This window comes from Eretmochelys imbricata, chromosome 18 (genome assembly GCF_965152235.1).
Source record: "Eretmochelys imbricata isolate rEreImb1 chromosome 18, rEreImb1.hap1, whole genome shotgun sequence".
NCBI lineage: Eukaryota > Metazoa > Chordata > Testudines > Cheloniidae > Eretmochelys > Eretmochelys imbricata.
The window spans coordinates 13500467-13524161 of NC_135589.1; the positions used below are offsets into that span (position 1 = coordinate 13500467).

The window sequence follows — 23695 nt, forward strand, 5'->3', positions numbered from 1 at the left end:
TGGCGGAGTTTACAGCAACCTTCCCCACAGGTCGCGGAATGGCTCTAGCCAGGTGATCTTGGATGGCGTTGTGTCGCAGCCGCCAATCTCGCATGGGGCTTGCAGCTACACAGTACGTGGGGTAGCGTCTTGTTGGCATAGCCGCACTTCCTGCATCGCTTGTTCCGATTCCCGTGGTGGACAGCTCTGTTCAATGGGATGCAGTTGAGCCAGGTCTTGTGGATGAACCTCCAGTCGGCAAATCAGGGAAGAAGTGGTTGCTGGCTTCCCACTAGCACGCACATCCAGTGGTAGCTGATACACTTCTCCAGTCATCACATAGCGTTGCGGGCATGAGTCCAGAGCAAAGCCAAGTCTCCCCATCTCTTCCAAATTCACTTTCCAGCGAGCCGCTCAGGTAGGTGGCGACATCTTGTTTGGAGGGGGTCCTTGCGATTTGCTTCTTGACAGCATCCTGCAGAGCACTCTCCGCGATGTTCCTCACCGTGGCATCCGGGCACATCAGAAGGCGTGAGCGATCACGGTAACGTCACACAGATCACCCATTCAAGGTGTTCAAGGCGTTACCAGGTCTCATTCTTGTTTGTTGCTGATTAAATCCTTCTTGCCTCAGACTCATCTATCTAATCCACAGCACAGGAGGATTTGCTTTGCTGTTATTAGTGTGATCCTTAACAGAAACACTCCATCTAACGAACAAGACGAAATCAGCAAGAACCACTGTGACTGCCTATAAATACACTAAAGCTAATAGGAAGCTACCTCTCTACAATTTAAAGATGCTTTCTAGTGTCAAAGTCCATTCTTTCACTCCTAGTCTGCATTAAGTGCTGGATAGCTTCAAAGCTGTAAGGTTAGGTAAACTTGCATGCTGGTTGGGGCAGGGTCCATTTTAGTTTTGTATAAGCACAGTGCCTAGCACAATAGGGCCCCGCAGCCATCGCCATAATCACCAACAACATTGTTTTAAGTGATGGAGTGGCTCTTATATCAACTGCAAAATTGTCATTAAAAGGGGGTTTAAGTTCAGAATTTATCTTACAGAAACTTCATTTGTTCCCACTTTCTAATGCTTTCTACTGGCAAAGTGGAACCTTTTCATCCTAGGCCCTGGTACTACAACCAACTCTGTGTGGGCTGACCCTTACATCTAGGGAGCCCCACTGACTTCAGTGGATCACCATGCCAGGATCTGATTAGGTGGAGGTGCTTGCAGGACCGGAGTCCTAGTTTGCACCATCAAAGAGACCCTGATGGGAATTATTATTATTTGTGTGTACTGAGGTAGCACCTACGAGCCTCACTCATGGACCAGGACCCCATTGTGCTAGCTGTACAAACAGAACAAAGAGACAGTCCCTACTCCACAGAGTTTACATGGAGGGGAAACAAGAAACTTTGCCCCTCACTTGAATGGAAGAGCTGAAGCAGTGACAATGGTTTACAAAAATTGCTTTGATAGTGTAATATAGTTAGCAAAATAAATATCTAATCACTGAAGTTTTCCTTTAATCAGATTTTGTCTCTAAAGGGAATGTGCTGTAAGTTTATTATACTGCTAAAAAGCAAAACCCCATAAGGATAGCAGGGTTTATAACACTTAATCCAAGGTGATGTTGGTTTCCCAAGTTTATGTATCTTGTCACTGTTCCAAAACACACCAGATTTCCTATGCATATGTGAAGAGAAAAAGAACAATTCAGTAGTTAGGGTGCTAGTCCAGGACACTGAAGATTTGATTTAAATTCCTGCTTTGCCTCAGACTTTCTATGTCGCATTGGGCAAGTATGTCTCTCTCTGTCTTAGTTCCCCATCTGCAAAAATGGGGATAAACGCATACAAATTAAGCACATGCTTAAGTGTATGCAGGATTGGGACCTTGGATTAGGAGCTCTTCCAAACAGTTTGGACAATGCCTAGCAGATAGCACAGTAGCACCCATAACTATCTACATGTCTTAGGTTTTCATACGGACTTTATCACCATAGTAACATAGCACCTAACAATCTTTAATTGTAAATATCCTCAAGCAACGAACAATGGGTGGAAGAAAGATACAGCACACAACTCAGACATATCAGCTATCCCCAACAGGCTCCCTATTGAGCTATTACAGCTGGCTAATTTCTCAGCTATCTTAGTAGAAGCAAGTCTAGAGGAAGAATTTAAGTTCAGTGCATTAAGAGTTCACATGGAAGAAAGGAGGAAGACAGAAATGAACAGGGGCAGAGGGAGCCTCCGGCACAGCAGAAGAGAAGTGGTTGGTCACATGGTTAAGAGCTGTAAATGTTAAATAGCATAACCACACTGTGACCACCTAGGCACTTCACTGTCACCACTATGCTGCATAAAACAGCTTTATGAATTTCACCTAGATCCTCTAGCCTCAAGAGTGCAGGCTATGAGCTTGAAGGAAAGACTTCACGACTACTTTGTTATTTTCATTTTTATAGACGTTTCTGTGGTGTTCATCACGATCATATATTCGCAAAACAGGGACCAAGCACAAAGCTGAGCAATTCCAGCCCAATCCAATACAGGGTAGTGGTGCACATTTGCTCTAGCTTGGTTTGTTACAGTACCATTACTGCTGTTGAGTGCGAACTGTCAGTCATGAAACATGGATGACCGACAGCAAGGATGGATGGCAGACCTTCAGCATAGGGATCCTCTTCTATTAGTGTGTCTGTACAGTGCCTGATCTACCTCCCTGTGCCTTACTGCCAAACATGTGGTCTCAAGGGTGCTTGAACTAGACCCCCTCGTTATAAAAGAGGGGATGGTTGGCAGGGTGTTTCCTGTGACAGCCCAAGATTGGTGACTTTCTAGGTACGCTGCAAAAGAAACCTGTTCAATAGGATCTCTGGAGAAGCTGAGGTTAAGTGGTGAAGGGGATGGCTCAGGTCCTGTGGAACTGATTTTAATGCTGCTGAGGATCAATTTAATTATTTATTGTACAATTACATTGGGACACCTGGAACCTTGGATAAGCATCTTTATTATCTACATAAATGAACAGATAGGGCCCACATCTCAGTGGCGGGATCCAGATACTACTGTACTTAAGTCAACATGTACTACTACAAGCCAGAATGAGAAGAGGTAGTGCCTTCAGAAAACAGCTTTGTGGGTTTTAATTTACTGGATGAATCAGTACTGCTAACTTGAAAAACAGAGTATAAAAAGCTGTAATGGTTCCTGGCATTTCTGAGTAAATAACCTTCACAGAGAGTTCTGTGCTCCACCTTTTAAAGAGTTGTAAACTTCTTTCCTATTTTTATGTGAAAGTTCAGTATACTACATGTAGGATCCTAGATATTCTAAAAGTGACTAAATGATGAAAAGGCTACACTCTCTTTTCTCCTCCTGAATAACTTCTTGCAATAAGATTTAAAAATATGGTGCGTCTCTCTCATTTTATGGTTGACATTCTTAGAGAAAAATCCTGCAATGCTAGCACTAAGTAATTACATGAAGCTTGGTCAATTTCCATTATAAGCCCATCTTTTTGGATAGTTCATCTGTCTGCACTACAAAACCTTCTTCCAAAGTACTTGCCAACTGACAGGACTTCAGTAGACTATATGAAATTGATCGCTGGTCTTAATCTAGTTAATAGTGGAGCCTTGCTTACCTCTCAGAACATTGGTCTGTTGCTAAATAGAGGACTTCAGTCTCCACAGTCTTCTGGCATCTTTTGGAACATTAGGTTATGCAGTTTCACAGCCTTACTTTTTAATCGCAGCCTATGCAAGAAGTTCTAAATATGCTCTGCAAACATTCCCACCCCCACCCCCCCTGAATTCAGTTAATTGATGCTCAGGCAAGTTGCCTAAAGACCACGGGCTGAGCTCTGCCTTTGTATGGCGTCCTGCATTGACTTCAACAGGAGGCACACATAAGGGCAGGATTTAGCCTCAAGTCATTCATTTAACAAATGCAGCAAAATGTCACAGTTATATATGATTTTGTAATTACACACACTTGGATATCATAGCAAACACAACTCACTTTTCCTAAGGGCTTGTCTACACTGGCAATTAACAGCGCTGCAACTTTCTCGCTCAGGGGTGTGAAAAAAACACCCCCGAGCAGAGTGCTGTAAAGCGCCAGTGTAAACAGTGCCCCAGCACTGGGAGCTACACCCCTCATTGAGGTGGGTTTTTTTAGAGGGCTGGGAGAGCTCTCTCCCAGCGCTGCGACCACACAAGGTACACAAGACCACAGCAGCACTTTAGCATTGCCAGTGTAGACTAGCCCTCAGTCCGGTCCCAAGACCCACTAAGTTAGGGTAGGTCTTCACTAGCAACATAGTCATGGCACCAGCACTGGGAGAGAGCTCTCCCAGCGCTGTTAAAAAACCCACCACCTCCATGAGGGGACTAGCTCCCAGCACTGGTGCACTGTCTACACTGCACTTTACAGCACTGAAACTTGTAGCGCTCAGGGGGGTGTTTTTTCACACCCAAGCAAGAAAGTTGCAGCACTGTAAAGTGGCAGTGTAGACAAAACCTTTGACTTCTACCTTTACTGCCTAAGAGCAGCCTTGCAAACCAGTCATAATTTGCCAGCCCTGGCACAGAATCCATTGGTTTTTATTATGAAGACAATGGGAAAAACAACACACTTTCATAATTCTGATTAGTACACACACAAAAAGGCTTTAGTGTTAATACCTAGCAGGTCAGTACAGAAACATACAACTGGATAGATACTGCTTTTTTAAGTCTCATGTCTCAAGCAAAAGCCTCTGTGCTCTTTATGTAATCAAGAAACAAAACACAAAGCCTTAAAGCTATTGAAATTCGCTTTGGACAAGACTGAATTCCAGCATGTGGTCAACCACAACTATCAACTGCCATTACCCTTCCCAAGTCATCCTCATAGATCACACACTGCTAAGATCAAGAAAAACAAAATCCGCCCCACCCGGACATCCCTGCACCTGTATATGAAAGAAACCTGAGGATTCCAGGCGTTCAATCATAGTATTAAAAGGAAATTCTTGCCCTGCCACATAAATCCTCTGCACTTTTTCAGGACATGGTCTCTTCTATACTGCAGATGTGGACCTAGTGACTCCATCACAAACTGCTCTTTTCCCTTTGCCTGCCACAGGCTGCACGAGCCTTACAGCATGAATGCATAATACAGGTCCTCAGAATGCTCCTTTCCTCTACCAGGACTAGTCAATATGCACCACAAGCGCAGGGTCTAGAAAGAATAGATTATTACACTGACCCTTCCAGGAAGGTAGTGACATTTACACAGAGTCCAAACTTCACTTTTATGGGGACATTCTCAAGGGAGAGAAACACTTTTTGTCACTGAGGTGTGGGAGGGGGAAGAAGCACTAAACCATTCAGCCTCCGGAGGAATGAACACAGATTGCTATGTTGCTACTCCATGGCTCTTTCTGGCTTTGCAGATTAATGGCAATTGCTGCTCAGGGTATCCCTGGGATGTGGCACTCCAGTGCAGTCATGTTTCCAGCCAAGTGGCCCCAGTATCAAATGCCCACAAAGTCCATACCAAAGGCTGACCAGGGCTCTAAGAACCTCCCTAGTACCTTCTCAATTGCTAACACCATCAATACTGCACCAAAACCACCCCCATTTCCTTCTCAGTCATAAGGCTTTAGACTTGCTTGCCCCTAATGATGCAATATTTGGAAAAGATATTTTGCTAAGATGCAATACAGTTCCACTGCAGGGAGGCAGCAGCACCACCTTACACAGCCTTATTGCAATGGCACAAACAACAAGAATACAGGGGAAGGACGTGGATGAGACAAGGAAAGATTTAAAAGACTGAAAGGGAAAAAAACAGCAGATCAATAACAACCCAACATCTGATTCCAGGAGACAGAGAAAGCAACAATACCGTAGCATCAAATGTTTGCACTATCAAAAAATATGTATAAAAGGATGAGGAATTGCAGCCCAAAGGGAAAGTTTCCAGTGAGGTTATGAGCAGCTGAAAACAGGTTATAATGCAAAACTCAGTGCAAACCAGAACTGCAATGGTAGCAGCAGGCACGCACTGTGATCCAGAGCGCCTCCAGATATCACTGCCACCGTGGCCTATGCTGTCAGCAGGTATATCCTGTGTGCCTGCACTAGAGCATGAACGTTTTGGGTCATGGATTGTGCCTTCCACGTCCACACAGCCAGGGCTTTAAAAGACAGGAAGGAGAATGAGCCAGTCTGCCCTAACCCCAGTCTTGGCTGCTGCTGAAAGGCATGTTCTACTGTGTGTGTGTGTCATGTGAACCTCTTTAACCCCATCCCTGCCCGTACCACTTCCCCCCGCTCCTCAGTCGTATTTCTCTCTGAACTGAGGCACATTTGGGTGGACATGGGGGGGAGGAGGGTGGCGGCGATGCTTTCCCTTCCCCCATCCCACGTGTGAGACTATTCAAGTCTCACCCTCCCCATACAAAACCTCTTTATAACCGAAGCCTTTTAAGAGAATATCTAGAGATATCAACAGGAGAGGAAGAGAAGATGAGGCAGGAAAAAATTAAGGGGGGACAGGAAAGAAGGAGAAGGGAGATATCAGCTGGTGAAGGGGGAACGAGTGCTGAGCCAGGACACCCGAGGGAAATGCAAGGAAGGAATGGGGGGGAAGAAGAGAGGAGAGCAGGTGAAGGGGGAAGGGAAGAGGGGGCTGATCCAGGGCACCCGAAGGGAAGGAAGAAAAGAATGGGGGGGAGGAAGCTGGGGACGTGGGGGGACCTGAGCCAGGACACCTGAGGGAGAAGGAAGGAAGGAAGGAATGGGGCGGGGAGGAGGAGGAGAGAGGCTGATCCAGGACACCCAAGGGAGACACCAGGAAGGAATGGGGGGAAGGAGGAGAGAGGGGAACAGGGGAAGGAGGAGGAGGGGGGCTGATCCACAACACCCCAGGAAGGAATGGGGGGAAGGAGGAGAGAGGGGAACAGGTGAAGGGGGAAGGAGGAGGAGGGCTGATCCACAACACCCCAGGAAGGAAAGGGGGGAAGGAGAAGAGGGGGCAACAGGAGAGGGGGGAAGGAGGAGAGGAGGGGGGGCAGGGGGCTGGTCCCAGGACACCCCAGGGAGGAATGGGGGGAAGGGGGCAGGGGGCTGGTCCCAGGACACCCCAGGGAGGAATGGGGGGAAGGGGGCAGGGGGCTGGTCCCAGGACACCCCAGGGAGGAATGGGGGGAAGGAGGAGGGGGGGAGGGGGCTGGTCCCAGGACACCCCAGGAAGGAGAAGGGGGGGAGAGGGGGGCTGGTCCCAGGACACCCCAGGAATGAATGGGGGGAGGGAGGAGCCCCGGGGAGGCCAGGTCCGGGCACTCACCCCCCCGCGAAGAGGTGGAGCAGCGTGTTCTCCTGCGGGGCTCCCGCCATGACTCCGCCGCCGGCTCCTGCTACCGGCTCCGCGACTGCCTCCTCACTGCGCCTGCGCCGACCGGGCCCGGGACCAGGGCCTGGTGGGGGCGGAGCCTCGGAAATCACGTGAAGCCGGCGGGATGTGAACCCACCAACCAGGGACTGAGTGGGGCGGGACCTTCGGGGGCGGGGCGGGGGCGCTGGCACTGACGTCATAGGGGGAAACGAAAGCTCTGGTGCTACAATGCGGAGGAGGCGAGCCTGGAGCATTGTGGAATGGGGGGGGGTGCAGGGAGATTGGGGACGCAATGGGATAGGGGGTGCAGGGAGATTGGGGGTGCAATGGGATGGGGTGCAGGGCGATTGGGGGCGCAATGGGATAGGGGTGCAGGGCGATTGGGGGTGCAATGGGATGGGAGTGTAGGGAGATGGGGGGTGCAGCCCAGAGGCTGGTGCAATGGGGGTGCATTGGATGGGGGTGAAGACTTGGGGCTGGTGCAGTGAGATTGCAAGGGGTATGCAAGGGTATGGGTTTAGGGCTGGCACACTGGGGCTGGGAAGTACAGCAAAGGTAGGGCTGCAGGGGCAATCAGGTAGGGGTGCACTGGAATTAGATATGCAGTAAGAAGACTGTGCAGTGGGAATGGGGTTTCAGCAAGCAGGTAGGCAGTGCATGGAGGCTGTGTGTACACCAAGGAGGCAGCTCTTGCAGTGGGGCTTGATTACATTAAGGACGCAGCCAAATCAGTTCGTATAACAGGATTGTGAGGTTCAATGGGGCAGGCTGTTGGGACAGCTGGAACCTAGGGTGCAATAGAGCAACTGTTTGCAACTGTGCAAAGTGTTGTCTGCAGTCTTTCAAGCAGATTGATGCTACAATGTGGTGACCAGGTTGCAGATATTCAGGCCTTGAGATGGGTGGAGATTTGAGATCGGAGGCATAATGATAGTGTCTGATAGGACAGTTCCAGGCCATAAATTCAGAGCCTTCCTGAGATAAGAAAATCTTATCTGATCCTCCCTTGTGATTGCCTTGCTGAGTGGAGTTCCTGGGTATTAGAGCTGAGTGCATTATACTTCTAGCTACCATACCTGGGTGAAGTTGGTGGGGGGGATGAAAGCAGTGGCACGATTTGTCCTAAAGGTATTTTGCTACTGACACATTTCAGACAAAATAAACTAAACGCTGCATCTTTTCCCTGAGTGTAATGTCAGCATATTTTGCACATCTAATATCTCCCTCACCTATCCTTCAAATCTCTCAACTAAACTGTCAGCTGACATCCCATTCCCATCATGCTCTATCCAGGTGTTTTCTATGGTCATTCACTTGCCTGACCTGGCAGGATTGAAACCCTCTACTTGGTATTGGCAGCCCAAATTTCCCCAAATTAAAAAATCATGCGTTTGGCTTAAAGATAACACATTTCATGTTCTTTCTATTTCCAGTCTGGTTTTTGAATCTTTAAAGGGCCCAAGGGTCACATTTGCCAGCTTTTCTCCACAGGCATGAGGGCTAGAGGCTTTCAACTTAAAAAAAAAAAAAAAAAAAGTACACTGACTTTCTCACAATCTCTTGACTCCTGGAGTTGCGGCTTTAAGAAAAATACCAAACAAAATCACAAGAGTTGGCCACGCTGTCGCACCCCAAAAAACATGGCTATTCAAATGATTGTAACTCACAATGTGGGCATGCAAAACAAAATATGATCCTTTAAAAACTTCTCCCTTTATCCTATTAACCTCTCCAGAACAAACACACAGGTACTTGATCTGGATCCTTAATGTCTTTATTGACTGTGTTACCTGTATAAATCAGAATGTAAGCTACTCAGGGCTGGGTCCTTGCCTCCTATGATACCTACTGTGAGCCATGTGGAGCTATGGCCTTGATTCAGCAAAGTAATGGAACTATTCACTTGGTTCAAGCTAGGTGTGTGCTTAAGTATCTTGGGCATATGTAAACGGTAATTAATAATCAGATCATCCTCTGTATCCTGCCAGATACAGTTGGAGAACCAGAGACTTGCCAAAAACACAGGCATTTCTAGACAGATGTCAAACACAGGGCACCTGGCTCAGATATCAGCTCACATCAACAGCTAACAACTCCGCCTGCATCACACATTTACTTCTTTATAGAGTCAGCATGCTTTCTAATACTGTCATTGAACACAGAACTATTTCACAAATATACCGGGAGTCTGTGGATTATTATTATAACAGGTATTTTTAAAGTGCTTATCAATGTAGCATCTGGACTGAAGACTCTCAGGGGGTACAAGCCAGCAGTGCTATTAACCTCCTGCACCCACATCTTCCTTTAAGCATCTACATTGTGCCTTTTTATAACCTGACCCTTAAAGCTGGAGCTAGGAACTTGTGTCTGAATCACTTTAATGATCATTTATGTTGCACTTTTCTTCCACGGACTTCAAAGCAGCTTCCAAGATATTCTATTCCAAGGTATCCTGTTCTGTTCTATGAAAGTTCTTATACCACGCTTATCACTGTAGTGTCTGAGCTCTTTTCACTAGCGCATAAAGCAACGTGACTACACATCTGTCATGGGTTGTTTGTTGTCTCATCCTGTCCCCAGGGGGAGAAGCACGTGCAGTGGAGTGTCTTGTTTTTGTAGGTTTTTTTACTGTTCTTATTTTTAAACATGCCTGTTGCTATGTGTTTATGTTGGCTAAGGCAGTTCCCAGAAATGTGCCTTGCAGTGGAAGGCAATAAGGTTTTTGATGGTCTTTGGTTCTTGGGGAGTTCATTCCACAGTCTCAGACTGGCCCCTGAGAAAGTTCTGTCTCCTGCACAGACAAGCTTTACCCTTATTGTAGAGAGAAGTTGAGTTGTGAACCATGGTCTTCATTCCAAAGTGTTAGGTGATCTTTTAGATGTCCTAGGCCCAGGCCATGAAGCACTTTGAAGAGGACTGAGAAGACTTTGAAACTGATTTGAAATTGAATGGGGAAGCCAGTGCAGAGAGCAGAGGACTGGTCTGAGGTGCTCACAGCAGACTGTGCTGATGAGGAGAAACACTGCAGCATTCTGTATTAGCTGGAGTTTCCCAAGTGCTGAAGGTTTCATGCCCTGAAAATGTATCACATTGCTGTAGTCCAGTTGAGAAGTGATGAAGGCATGAATAACTGAGGCCAAATCATCATCCGCCAAGATGGGACAGAGTCTCTTAGCCAGATGGATATGACAGAAAGCATTACTCGCAGATTCTGTTATGTGAGATCTTAGCATCCGCAAGGAATCCAAGAGTACTCCTAGATTATGGAACAAATTGACCACTTGTGAATGTCTACCATCAACCAAAGGAAACGGCACCCTAACTGCAAACTCTTCAAAATGCTAGGTGAAAAGAAAAGGAGTACTAGTGGCACCTTAGAGACTAACCAATTTATTTGAGCGTAAGCTTTCGTGAGCTACAGCTCACTTCATCGGATGCATTCAGTGGAAAATACAGTGAGGAGATTTATATACACACGGAACATGAAAAAATGGGTGTTATCATACACACTATAAAGAGAGTGATAACACCCATTTTTTCATGTTCCGTGTGTATATAAATCTCCTCACTGTATTTTCCACTGAATGCATCCGATGAAGTGAGCTGTAGCTCACGAAAGCTTACGCTCAGATAAATTGGTTTGTCTCTAAGGTGCCACAAGTCCTCCTTTTCTTTTTGCGAATACAGACTAACACTGCTGCTACTCTTCAAAATGCTAGGTATATCCCTAATTTGCAGATGTGGAAACTGACGAACTGAGAGGCAGCAATTTGCCCAAGTTTGCATGCTGAGTCAGTGGAAGAATCAGGAATAAAATCCAGTTCTCTTGTAGCCCAGTTATCTGATCTACCCACCAGACAATTCTGCCTCTAGTTCATTTTACCCTTTCACTGCCAAAAATATTTCAAACCACTCACCCACAGGAATGTTGTGGTTTAAAGACTAAAGTATTTCTCAGGTCAGTAACTGCATGTTTTCTCTGGAATGCCCATATGATACATTGATTTTCTTACTAGGATAATAATTAGGGTCTTTCATTACAAAGGATCAGACACACACTACATACAACCCATTGGAATGCAGCCACCTCTGGGGCAGAGGCAGGCAAATAAGTTGAACACAGGAATAAATTTTGGCTATGCACATAGGGGGCAAAATCCAACTATTACAAAAAGTGCCATCAGATTTTACCAGTACTTTTATATTTTCACTTTGGTTCAGTCCATGTCATCATAAGAAATAAGAATCCATACATGGTTAGCAATTATAAACCTAATCTATGCAGCAGAGTAAGCCTGTGTACCAATTCAACTATACTCAAGTGCTGTGAAGAGGACTATGTATATGTTATTCAGGGAGTAGCTGACTGTAAATGTTTTTTGCAGAATGGAAAGGTGTAGGTGGGGAAGTTTAAAAGTCATCCTTGAAATGCCCGTACTATATGTCTGTGTTATAAAAGGTCCCATTCCAGTTCCAACCTGTGACACACTTTGCTGGCATTCTAATACCATTCAGCAGCAGGGATCTCAGTTTCATGTGTTTCAAGCCACCAACTGCAGTCCCAGAAAATCATGCCCTCTCTCACATGGTTCCCGACAGGCAGCTGTCAGTCATGGGACAAGCCTTGCACAGGGATAATTTTGGAAGTAGTTTAGTTTAAATGAGGGACCAAGGTGGAGAGGGAAGGAGAAGAGGCAATACAGACACTCCAGGAAAAATGTTTCACCAGGATATTATGTTATATATAGGCAAAGACACTGCAGCTAGTAGAAACGTGTTTGTGATAGATAGATGGATAACAAGGAAAGATGACTTAGGTTCCGATTCCCAAAATGAAGGAGAGCTCCACAGAAGCCCTGTTGAAAACGATGCTATCTAGCAGTTTAATGTCAAAGGTAATGTGACATCCTTTCCTCTCCCACTCACGTTCATTATCTTACCTTGGCTCAGATGATCTGGCCCTGCTCTACTGTTCTTGCACTTTCTGGTCTGATTTTTGGGCAGCATCCTCCAGTCTGCAATTTACGAGAGCCACTTTTTCTGGGTCCAAAGTCTCTGTCCTGCCCTCCCCCACTTGCTCTGTATCTGCAGCCAACCCAAGATTTTTAAAAAGTGCATTAGCCTGAGACCTAGGGCATATCAATGCAAGCACTTACTGTGCCCCCACCAAGCTGGAGTGTACATCTACAGCACTCCAGCGTGCCACAAAGAGGGTCTATGTGGACCCTGCTGGTGTGCACTATAGGTTCCCTAGTGCAGATTGCTGCAGGGTCAACATAGACACGTAGTGTGTGGCACACTGGAGCATTGTAGATTTACACCCCAGCTTGCCACACAGTAAGTGCTCATGTAGACATGTCCCAAGACTGAGGCCCTCTCTGTACTAGTGGTTCCATTGCAGAACCTGGTTACAACAGTAGTCACCTAACATGGTTAAAGGATGGCTCTGTTTTCACTATAGAATCATAGGGATAGACTCCTGAATGGTGCTAAAGCTTTGGACTTTCCCAGGGTCTGAGGGAGGAGGGTCCCAAGCCCGAGTCCTGAACATCTACACCATAATTAAACTGCCCCTTATCCTGAGCCCTGTGAGTCTGAGTGAGCTGACATGGGCCAGCCTGGGTGTCTAACTGCAGTGTATTGAATTCCTGCAGGGGAAGCAGGGTTGCCATCTTGGTGAATTTGTCCAACAGCACAAATCCAGCTACTCTTATCTCCTGGGGCAAACCTAATGAGCTGCGACGACATTGCATCCAAACCACCAGCATAGTGCAGTGAAAACCACTTCATCACAGTGACATATTTTGGGATCCATGCAGGGCTAATACAAATGCTGCTGGAAATACGGCCTTGTGTTCACTAACTCACCCAAGTTGCACTATCCTGTAGATGTACAGCTACATCGGTGGTAGCAATGATGGGATTGCCTAATGCAGGCAGGCCTTAGGCTCTGGACAGGGGGGGTTAGAAAACACAGTGGGGAAAATTCCAGGGCCCTGTCTACACTAGAATCCCTATCATCGCTCCTGCGGGTGGAGCGACACAGGTGGCGATGCAGGTCAAACTAGATGATTTGTTTCTAGTAGTTCGCCCCAAAAAGTTTAGCGTTGACACAGCCAATGCAGGAGCGCCCCGACACAATCAGGAATATCCTGAGCGAATGACGGCCCTACCTGGGAGGTGTTTCCTAGTCTGCTTGGTCCTTACAGTTTAGTATCATGTGTCATTATCAGACGAAGAATCACTAGCAATATGTATTAGCGTGTTATTGTGAATTGCCAGCACTGGCCCAAATCTTACATAAAAACCACAAAAATCTCCACTTTTTTTTTTTCCTGACAAAACTGTAATTGCCACTTGTCCTGGGGTGGAACTCCACTAAGTGGGCCCCTTCCGAACCCTTCCAGGTCCCCAGAGGACTTCAGCGATATCAGAGTCTCATGTTGCAAAGATGACATTGCATCTATGTACATTTTAAGAACAAGGGGAAGCATCTCAGCAATTTCAATAATTCAAGGAAGAGTCAATAGTTCTGTTTACCTATTCAAACCAGGCAGCTTTATCCCCATCCTTTGATGTGCCTGGGGAAAGCTCAGACAGCTGCATTCTGGCCACGTGATTTAGCTGGATGTTTCTGAGAGGAATATCAACAGTGTTTAACAGTGTTTATATTTCAGGGACACATGATATTAAGCTCCAAAGTTTACATCCTACTGAATTCAACGGAGGAACTTTGTCCTTATGTTAGTGCAATGGTTTACACCCAGCTCTCCGCAGACAGACACAATATGCCATCAGTTTATATGCTGTGGGTTTACTTCACAACCAGAAGGGCTACTGCAGTGTTGCCAACTCTCATGATTTTGTCATGAGTCACATGATAATTATTGTTTTCCTTAAAGCCCCAGCTCCTGGAGTCAAGTGGAGATGTGATGCTTTCAGCCTTCATTCTTAAAGAAAAAGTGAGTTTCTTGCCCTTGTGGCTGTGGAGAAAGCTTCAAAATGTGACCCCAGTGCACCCTAAAGGCTCAAAACGCAGAAGGCAAATAAAAAGAACCCCAAATCGATTATTTTTACATAATCTTATGATTTTTGGTGAGACTGACTCATGATTTTTGAACATTTAGGGTTGGTGATACTGAGCTAGGAATGTCTGGCTTTATACATAGATGTTTTAATCCTGGGGAAAACATTAAAGTCCACAGAAAGACTCTCACTCTGCACATTTTCCATAAACACGGGTTTTCTATTATTCCTGACAATAGCTCTGAACTAATGCCCCTGCAGCCTGAATCCAGAGTTGAACTTCATGTCGCCCTCATGGGACAAACCAAACCGCTGGCTCTGAACGCTTCCAAACTTGTGTGTTTGAGATCTGGATCTGAACTTCCCCAAATTTCAGGATTCAGCCCACTGCACAAAAAGGTTCAAGTAGTGAACTCAGAACCATTATCTGGATCCAGAGTGTGGATCAGTCCAGTATGATGGGGTTCCAAATTTGTAGCCCTGTCCCTGCCCCTCAAACTCCAAAGAGCAGTCGTGTTAGGCCATTTTGTATCTCTCTGCACTGACAATGCTGATGATGCTCACAAAAGTCAGAAGTTATTTTGGAAAAATGCTTTAGATTTTAACTACCTTGTTTGGTGGCTTGCGTGAGATGTCTTCAACACATTCATGGATTTTAAGCCTAGCAGGGACCATTGTGATGATCTAGTTTGACCTCCATAACACAAGCCATAGGATTTCCATGAATTAATTCCTGCTTCTAGTCCAATAGCTGGGCTTGAACTACAGCAGTTCTTTTAGAAAAACACCTGATCTTAATTTTAAAATGTCCAGTGATGGAGAATCCACCACAACCCTTGGTAAATTGGTCCAAGGTTTAATTATCCTCTTAGTTAAAAATTTGCACCTTATTTCTAATCTGAATTTGTCTGGCTTCAACTTCCAGCCATTGGGTTTTGTTACACTTTTGTCTGCTAGGTTGAAGAGCTCAGGCAGCCCCTGGGCCAGCAGCAGTAGTTTGGGTGTGTGGGAGGGGGCTCAGGGCTAGGGGGAGTGCGGGAGGCGCTTACCTCGGGGTGGGGGGTGCTCCCCGGCTCCCACTGGCATGGCCCCCCTGCAGCTCCTCTGGGCGGGGGAGGGGTCTCTGCGTTGCCCGCACCTGCAGGCCCTGCCCACGCAGCTTCCATGGACTGTGGCATCCGGTGCTTGTGGCGGGAACAGCAGAGTCTCAGCCATGGCCCCTGCCTCCGCCGCCTCGGAGCTACAGGGATGAGGAGCCGGGTGAGAAGCCTCTGCCAGCCCCGCCAAGTGCCAAGCTCTCGCGCCCACAGCGCTGTCCACACTACCGAAACGTATGTCACTCCGGGGAGTGGTTTCTTCACTGCCCTGAGGGACATACATGTTGCCGACGTAAGCGGTAGCGTGGCCGTGGCCGTGGCCATGTTTGCACTTAAACCACCGCAGTGGTGCAGCTCCAGCACTACGGCTGCGATGCTGTAGCGGGTCAGGGTCGACGCTCACTACGGAGATGGGAGCGGTTCTCCCATCGCTGCCGTTAATGCGCCTCCCCACGAAGTGGGTAGCTCCACCGGCCTCGCGCTGTCTACGCTGGGGGTTAGGATTCTTCACACCCCTGAGAGACGTAGCTATGCCAGGGTAACTTCTCAGTGTGGACCAGCCCTGTGGGTTTGCTTTGACTACAATCAGTGGGTGTGACTGCAGTTCAGGGCCACGCACCCGACCTAGCTTTAATCTCGCTAGCTCAGGCCCAGAGCGAGCTGCAGCAGTGAAAGCTTCAGTGCAGGCTGTCCAGATTTGCACAGTACTCCTGGGGCTAGCCCATGCTGCCATGGCTCCTCTGGATTAGATTAAAGCTGGCTCAGGTATGTCGGCTCGAGCAGCAATCATACCTAGGGATTGCAGTCTAGACCTACCCTAAGGATTGAACAGGGCACTGGGTGAAGGTTTGCATTGTTTTGTACCTTCTCGGTGGCTACAGGACCCATGGCTGTCACTTGGGTCCTCTGAAGCACAGTGACTCACTCCCTGCATGCGTAAATGCCTGTTTGAGGTTGCAGACAAGTGAGCACAAGGAGAGGCAACTCCTGAAGATACACACTGACGGCCTGGTCTCCATGCAACTCAGGATCCTGGGTATTCTGTCTGCTCCCACCAGACTCCATGCAGTTCCTGCATCTTCTGTGTAGCTATCTTGGGTATGTCCATGGAGCTCTGTAGATGTGCCAGTCCCAAATATATCTAAGGACCAGTGCTGGGAATGCTGAACTATGTGAATTATATCAGCTAGAACAATTGAGTGCTTTTCCCTATGAGTGACCCTGATGGGCCATGTGAATGTATGGAGATAGGAAAGTCTGGGAAAGAGGCAGCTTATTCAGCTTCAGAACTGATCTGGTGACCTTTGCAGGTTTATCAGAATGTAGGTGAACAAGCAAGCCTGATTAGTGTGTCTTTCCCTTTTGTTTGCTGACAGTATTGATCCAACCATCATGTGATCTTTGAAGATCTTCCTAGGGTCAACAGCCTCTGATCAACTAATAAACCCTTTAACTTTGATAAGACTTTTCCTAACCTGGCAGTTAACTATCAACACATAGAGAGCACGTTTCTATGCCACTTGGTAACAGCCATCTAATCATAGGGACAGTGCTCTCCTCTACATTTTGCAATTAATTCCATCTCTTGGCTCCTGGGAATGTGTGAGCCCAGAGACAAGAGACTGGCTCCTAAGGAGGTGGGGACTGTGAGTATGCAGTCAGAAGGGAATGACTCCCAAGGGGCATGGGTGCCTGCTGCCCAGAAAGAAGGATCCAATTTCCAGGATGGGGGTATGAGGAAGAGTGCCCATTGTCCAGTCAAGAAGGGAGGCCCAGGTGCTCATCTGGCTGCCCATGAAGTCAACAAGCAATTCTATTGAGAGAAAAACACTGAACTAAAGGTGGAGGGTGCAGGGCCATCCCTAGGCATACGCAGCATACACGGCTGCATAGGGCACCCGAAAATTTGGGGGCACCACCGGGACTATAGGCGCTGACTTCTCATCTTGCCAGGGGGTGCTCGACCCCCCCGTCTCTGCTCCAGGACCTACCCCCACTCTACCTCTTCTCCCAAGCCCCCACCCCGCCTCTTCCCGTGCCTGCTCCACCCCTGCCCCGCCTCTTCCCCACCTCCTCCCCCGAGTGGCTCCATCCCCACTCTTCCCCCTCCCTCCCAGAGCTTGAACGCTGTGAATCAGCTCTCCAGAAGCACTGTGAGTGCAGGGCCATCAGCACACGAGAGGCACGGGGGGAAAGGGGGAGCTTGGCTCTGGTGGGTGCTCTGCACCCACTAAATTTTCCCCAGGATGCTCCAGCTCCGGAGCACCCACCCACAGAGTTCGTGCCTATAACTGGGACAGCAGGAAAGAGCAGGTCAGCTCCCACACACCCAGCGCGCTCTGCGGTCTCCTTACTAGGCAGAAGCCAGGGGCCATATTCGCAGAGCAGAATGTGCCAGCATAGGGGCACCAGTATTCACAGAGCTGAATGCGCCAGCATAGGGGCACCAGTATTCACAGAGCTGAATGCGCCAGCATAGGGGCATCAGTTTAATAATACTGCGTAGGACCCCATAAATCCTAAGGACAGCCCTGGGAGGGTGCACTGTACACAGCTTGTGTGAAGAGCTGCAATAAAGCTGCTTCCATATGAGAAACCTGCCGCAGCGCCCTGTAGAGCTGTGTGAATCACAGATTTTTTTGTTGTGCTGGCAGAGCCAAAAAATTATGGGGCAAAAGAGTTTCGGATTGAACTGAAAATTAAATTTTTCATCTAACTGAAAAGTAAAAAAAAGAATAATTGAAATGAAAAGTTTTGTTTTGATTTTGAACTTTTTTTGTTTTTACTTAAAAGTACAATAAAAGGACATTTGAAACAAAAAGTCATTCTGAATTTAAAAAAATCAAAAGATTTCATTTAGAAAATGTCCAAAAAAAAAAAACATTTGAATTTTTTTTCCAAAGTGAACAATTTGGTGCAATCAACACTAATTTGCAAAACGTTTCAGTGCTGCTGAATCTGCATTTTTGACCCCCCAAAATTTTTTTTGGCAAAAAAACGTCAAGCAGCTCGAATCCCCTGGGCTCTGAAAGAGCCAGTAGGGACCAGTTTAATGGAGTTCCAACCCTCTCTTTCTGCTGGGATGACTTTTTGGGCTCTGGGCCAAGCTTAGAAAAACATCATCCCCAATGACTAAACCATCAACATCCAGGAGAACTAGATGGACATTTTCACTATCCACTGCTTGCCTGGCATTTAATTACAGCTCAGCTCAAGCTACTGCCACAGAACAAAGGCTACAGGGTGAAAAAGCTAAAGGCACCAAGTTCACTGATGTGCACAGCTCTCAAATGTTCACAAATACATACAAAAAAACCACACACTGATGCAAACAACTGTGGAATAAGCTCTCTTCTCCATAACCCTCCCTCCCACCCCTGCCCAGTACACACAAATGCACAAAGCTGACATAGCTGGGGTAGCTATTCTCCTATATACACACAACCACAGATGTGTACACAGACACATAAACATACACAGAGCAGGGCTAGTCCTTCTACATATACAACCATGTTAAAAAAAAATCAGCACCTTTTAAGCCCCAATTTCAGGCACAAATGCCATCCCCTCCACCCTCAAGCACCCCCCACAAAGATGGGAAGGTCCCCCTCCCCCCCACACACCAGTGTGTGCCAAGAGCAGTGCCAAGAGATTAGTTATAACCCAGAAGCTAGCTCAGGAGAGCAGCTCCTGGATGGAACCGGTTTGCTCAGCCTGGGGAGGTGCCAAGTAACCTTTTCACAAGCTGGAAACAGGAAATTGGATCGTCTAGCTTGAGCTGTGAGAGAGGGGGGAGAATCTGCTTCTGCCAGGTGACTGAGAGGGGAGGAAGAAGTCAGCATGCCCAGGTGATGGAGGGTGTGGCGGAGAGGAGCCACACCAAGCAGCTGACTAGGGAGTGGGGAGAGAGAGGGAGAAGCGGGGATACCCAGGTGATGGGGTGGGGATGCGGGAGAGGATCCAGCCTTGGCAGGTCAGGGATGGGGGAGAAATGGCTGCTCCCCTGGCATGGAGGAGAAGATGGGAAAGTTTCTCCTGATAGGAAAAGGAGGGAGTTGTCAGATGGGGGAGGGGGATTACAAAGTTGCTCATGTCTAGGGATGCAGGGTGGAGTGGGGAAGCAGAAGCTGCAGCTGCAGGGGGGATGGGAGAAGCATGCCCAGCTTAAGGGTCCCAGTAGGGTGCGTGGATGAGATGGGCTATGGCTCAGTCTGCGGGGTCTTTCCCCCAGTTTAGTTTATTCAGTAGCCACCCCACTGCTGTATTTCTGTCCCAACCGTACGCCTGAGGGGGAGTCCACCATGGCCGTCGCTCAGTTCACTGGGCAGCAAGCTCTGCCATGATGGCAAGTGGCCAAACAGGAGCAAGAGCGACGGACAGGAATGAGGAGAACACCAGCTGCTCAGGAGAACGCCACAGCCCAATGCAGCAGGGCGTGAAGAAGGCGTAGGCTCAAGACAGCCACTCAGCAAGCAGCTCTAGGAAAAGCCCTTGGGCAGGGGTCCTAGCAGGCTGCAAGTGATCCTGGGACTTGGAGAGGGAGGCCCTGTCTGCACTGAGAGCTGAACTGTTCTTGGACAAAGATCTGTCATGCATGGTGTGCCTGACGAGCGTGGACAGGCTAGAAATGCATCAGGGAGGTCTGGTTACAACACACTCAGTAAAAGCTGTAGGCTTGATTCTCAGTTTCCCCATTCCTGCACTGGGAAGGAATGCAGTGGGGCAGATAAAGGTAAGGTTTCAGAGTAGCAGCCGTGTTAGTCTGTATTCGCAAAGAAAAGGAGTACTTGTGGCACCTTAGAGACTAACCAATTTATCTGAGCATAAGCTTTCGTGAGCTTTGTGCTGATTGTATTCTGGAGTCATCCAAGACATACCCAGCTCCAAGCATAAGTTAGAATAGCCTCAGGGGATCCTGCTCCATGACTTGGGATCCTAAATACGACTCCAATACAAACAAATAGTAAGAGGTGATTTAGACACCCAGGCCACAGAACTGGGCTACTCCAACTCATTTCATATATGCCACAGCCATTTTCAGATATCAGCAGCCCGACGTGGATGTAAACACATGGCCTAGAGGGTTCAGCTATTATTAGAAAGTCTCTGAGTCATCCTGTCCCTCTAAAGTCACCCTTTTATTCTCAACATTAACAAAAGCAAAACCAGAACCAACCAAACAAAAACCAAACCAAACCCCCAGCCCAGCTGATTCTGGAGGATTTTTGCTTTTCCCTCCATGGTTTGAAGTCTTATTTCCGGAGTTAAATCCCTAAATAGAGGGGAGGAATATACTTAACAATGGACTATAATGGGATCTTTACTGGAGCAGATATTTTGATCACTTTAATTCGTTTCACTTCAATTACTCTTTGTCACCAGCACAGGGAGGAAGTAGGGTGCTCAGGTAAGAATCACTGCCTGCTCTCTAAAGCCATATCTGACACTGGATTTCAGATCTCATTAAGGAGCCTATTTACATATGGTTCCAGCTAAGTGGTTTGTAACGTGTCTTGGCTGGTCAGTGTGAATGTAGTCAAATTGCATTGGAAGCATGTTTTGCCTGAGATCATCACCATTCTGACTTAAAAGCTAGCAGAGATTGGCAATTATATTCAGAATTACTGCAGATGTTCATGTATTTCATCCTTACCTTGGCTAGAATGTGTTTCTCAAACACAGTTCAGCCCAGTCCATGCTGGCTGGCCAAACCATACTGCAGAACAATTTAGCTGGAGCAATCTCTAAGCCAAATTTAAACACTGCTCCTTTGCTCATTTCCCAACCCAGTGTGCATGCCGATGAAGAATGTCTACCATCCAGCTGCCTTCTAGCTCACAGTCACCACCAGAGAGCACTCTAACACCAGAGTCAGGAGCACAGACAACTCAGAGCAGTGTAGGAGTTAGAGCCAGATGCAGGAGGATCTTTACCAGATCTTGTAAATTAGCTCTGCCTGTACATCTCTGGGTCAGTTTTATCTGCATGTTTTCAGGTCTCACCAGCCTCCATGGATTCAGAGCCCTCCTTATGCATCCTCCCTAATGGCCACTGCTCCGGTCAAGATACACGCCAGAGAGATCAGCATAAAAATTCAGGTGATAACAGTAGTCGATCTGAAACTCAGGAGTGCAGAGCCCCCATCACTCCTCAAGCTTCTCACTCCGCTTCATTAGAGATCAGGATCCCATTACAGCCTTCCTCTGTACCCCTTTCAGATCAGTATCCTGGCCCCACACTTTCTCTTCCTAACCATGGTGAGAACAAGCTTCTGCATTTGCCTGTATTTATTGGCTTTCTGTCACTGTTCATATCACACCCCAGAGATGCAAATATGGCTTTACCTACTGGCTCTCCTTTCTTTTCCATTCTCCTCTTTCAGGATTGCTCTGAAATTGAGGGATCTGTAAAAACTGTAGGGTCTCTTTGCAACCATAGGCATGGCATGCCCCAGACTCCTGCACTGTCCACAGTGCCCAAATCTTTCTGTTGCGCCAGCCAGACACTCTGAGTGGGTTTGGCCTATTGTGGAGTTCCGTGCTCAGGAGCATCTGGTATTCTGGCATGCTGAGTGGAACACCCAGAACTTGAAACAGGAAACATTGGGGCCCACAGGTAGCAGTTTAAGGAGTTAGATTTCAGAGTAACAGCCGTGTTAGTCTGTATTCGCAAAAAGAAAAGGAGTACTTGTGGCACCTTAGAGACTAACCAATTTATTTGAGCATGAGCTTTCGTGAGCTACAGCTCACTTCATTGCAATCAAAGGTAAGAGACAGGGAACTAAGAGAGCTGTTGGAGTAATCCTAGGACAGTGTCAAAGCAGCAGCATTGTGGGTCAGAACCAGCATCCATGGAAAAACACCGTATTCCAGCTGATTTTTATGGCAGGGCTGGGGGTGGTTCTAGTGAAGTTAATGCTCAGTAAAGATGCCCTGCAGAGACCTTAAAGCTTGTTTATCTAAAGAACAGGTACAGAATGTGCCTGAAACCTGATCAGGAGAAACCAGGGGGAGTTCAGGCTCTCCAAGCCTATTCAGACTTCTGGTCCTTGTGCTGGAACAGGGCAGCAGTTTTGTAAAGTGGATTGGTGGGAACTACACTGAGAACTCAGCAACTCACTTCACCTCAGCTACCAGGTGGCAGCTTTTTCAATCACTACCAGCCTGGGTTAGATTCAAACCAGCCACACACAGCTGAAAGGCAGAGCGACCCCATTACAATCCCCCCATTCCACTTACTGTTTTAGGGCTAGAATCAATTCCCATTTAAGACAACTGCAGTCTTTCCATTGACTTCAATGGGAGCTGGATCTGACCTTTCCACAGCAGTCCTGTCTCAAGACCTAAGTTAGCGGAAACACAGGGATTATTGTAACAAAACACTCACACAGCAGAACAGATCAATGGCTGCAGCTCAGCTATTTGCTGGCATTCGAAGACAAATCAGCAGGGGAGCCAGGAGAGAGCAAGCGGAATGATGATGCTTCCCTGAAGACACTGAATGTCTGAGCTAAAGTAGCCAGAGTACCTGGTGAAAGGAATCTGGCCAGTGATGTGTATCATGGAGGCTGATGTGTATCTGAAGCTCTCCTTCCTTTTCCAAACTGCATCCCTGCCAGAAGCAGCAGCAGGGAAACATCCATGGTGTGAAGAAGGAATTGATAAAGCTCAACTGTCCCAGGAATGGCTGACTGAGGTCATTCCTTGTCAGTTTGGGGGCAGCTTCCACTTTTGGGGAGAGGTGCATGTCTGGGAGCATGGAAGCAGGGTGAATAGTGGGGAGTATTATGGGCAGGAAGGGGGTTGTGTGTCATCTAGAGATTCCATCAATGTATCTTTTTTAAGCCATGTTACATGGTTTAATAAAAATCACTCAGAACTTTATTTAATACAAACTATTTTAACTCCTTTAGCTGCCTTTCTTCCTGGGATCTCACAGCACTTTGCAAGCTTGAATAAATCAAACTGCACAAGCCTGCCAAGCAGAGTGATTATAGACTATTCCCATTTTACACATGGGAAAGCTGAGGCAGAGAGCCAACAGGCACAAAATGAGTTAGGACAGATGAGGCTGGGGCTGGAATAACTAATCCAAAGGCCATACAAGCCTGGCTTATGCTAGCATGTTCTGCACCCATTATCAGCTGCCCTGTTGCTGATGATGGTTTAAATACGAGTGGCTCTATCTATACTTGG

At 47.3% G+C, this 23695-nt stretch overlaps 1 protein-coding gene across 1 annotated transcript in view; it reads right to left on the reverse strand.

Annotated features, from left to right (window-relative positions):
* Positions 1 to 7417, reverse strand: part of SLC25A33 (solute carrier family 25 member 33) — a 34484-nt gene extending 27067 nt beyond the window's left edge. Inside the window, exon 1 of the mRNA XM_077837349.1 lies at positions 7327 to 7417. Coding sequence (XP_077693475.1) covers positions 7327 to 7376 — 50 coding nt within the window. The 5' untranslated portion in view covers positions 7377 to 7417. The remainder of the gene's footprint in view (positions 1 to 7326) is intronic.
* Between the last annotated feature and the right edge of the window lie 16278 nt (positions 7418 to 23695).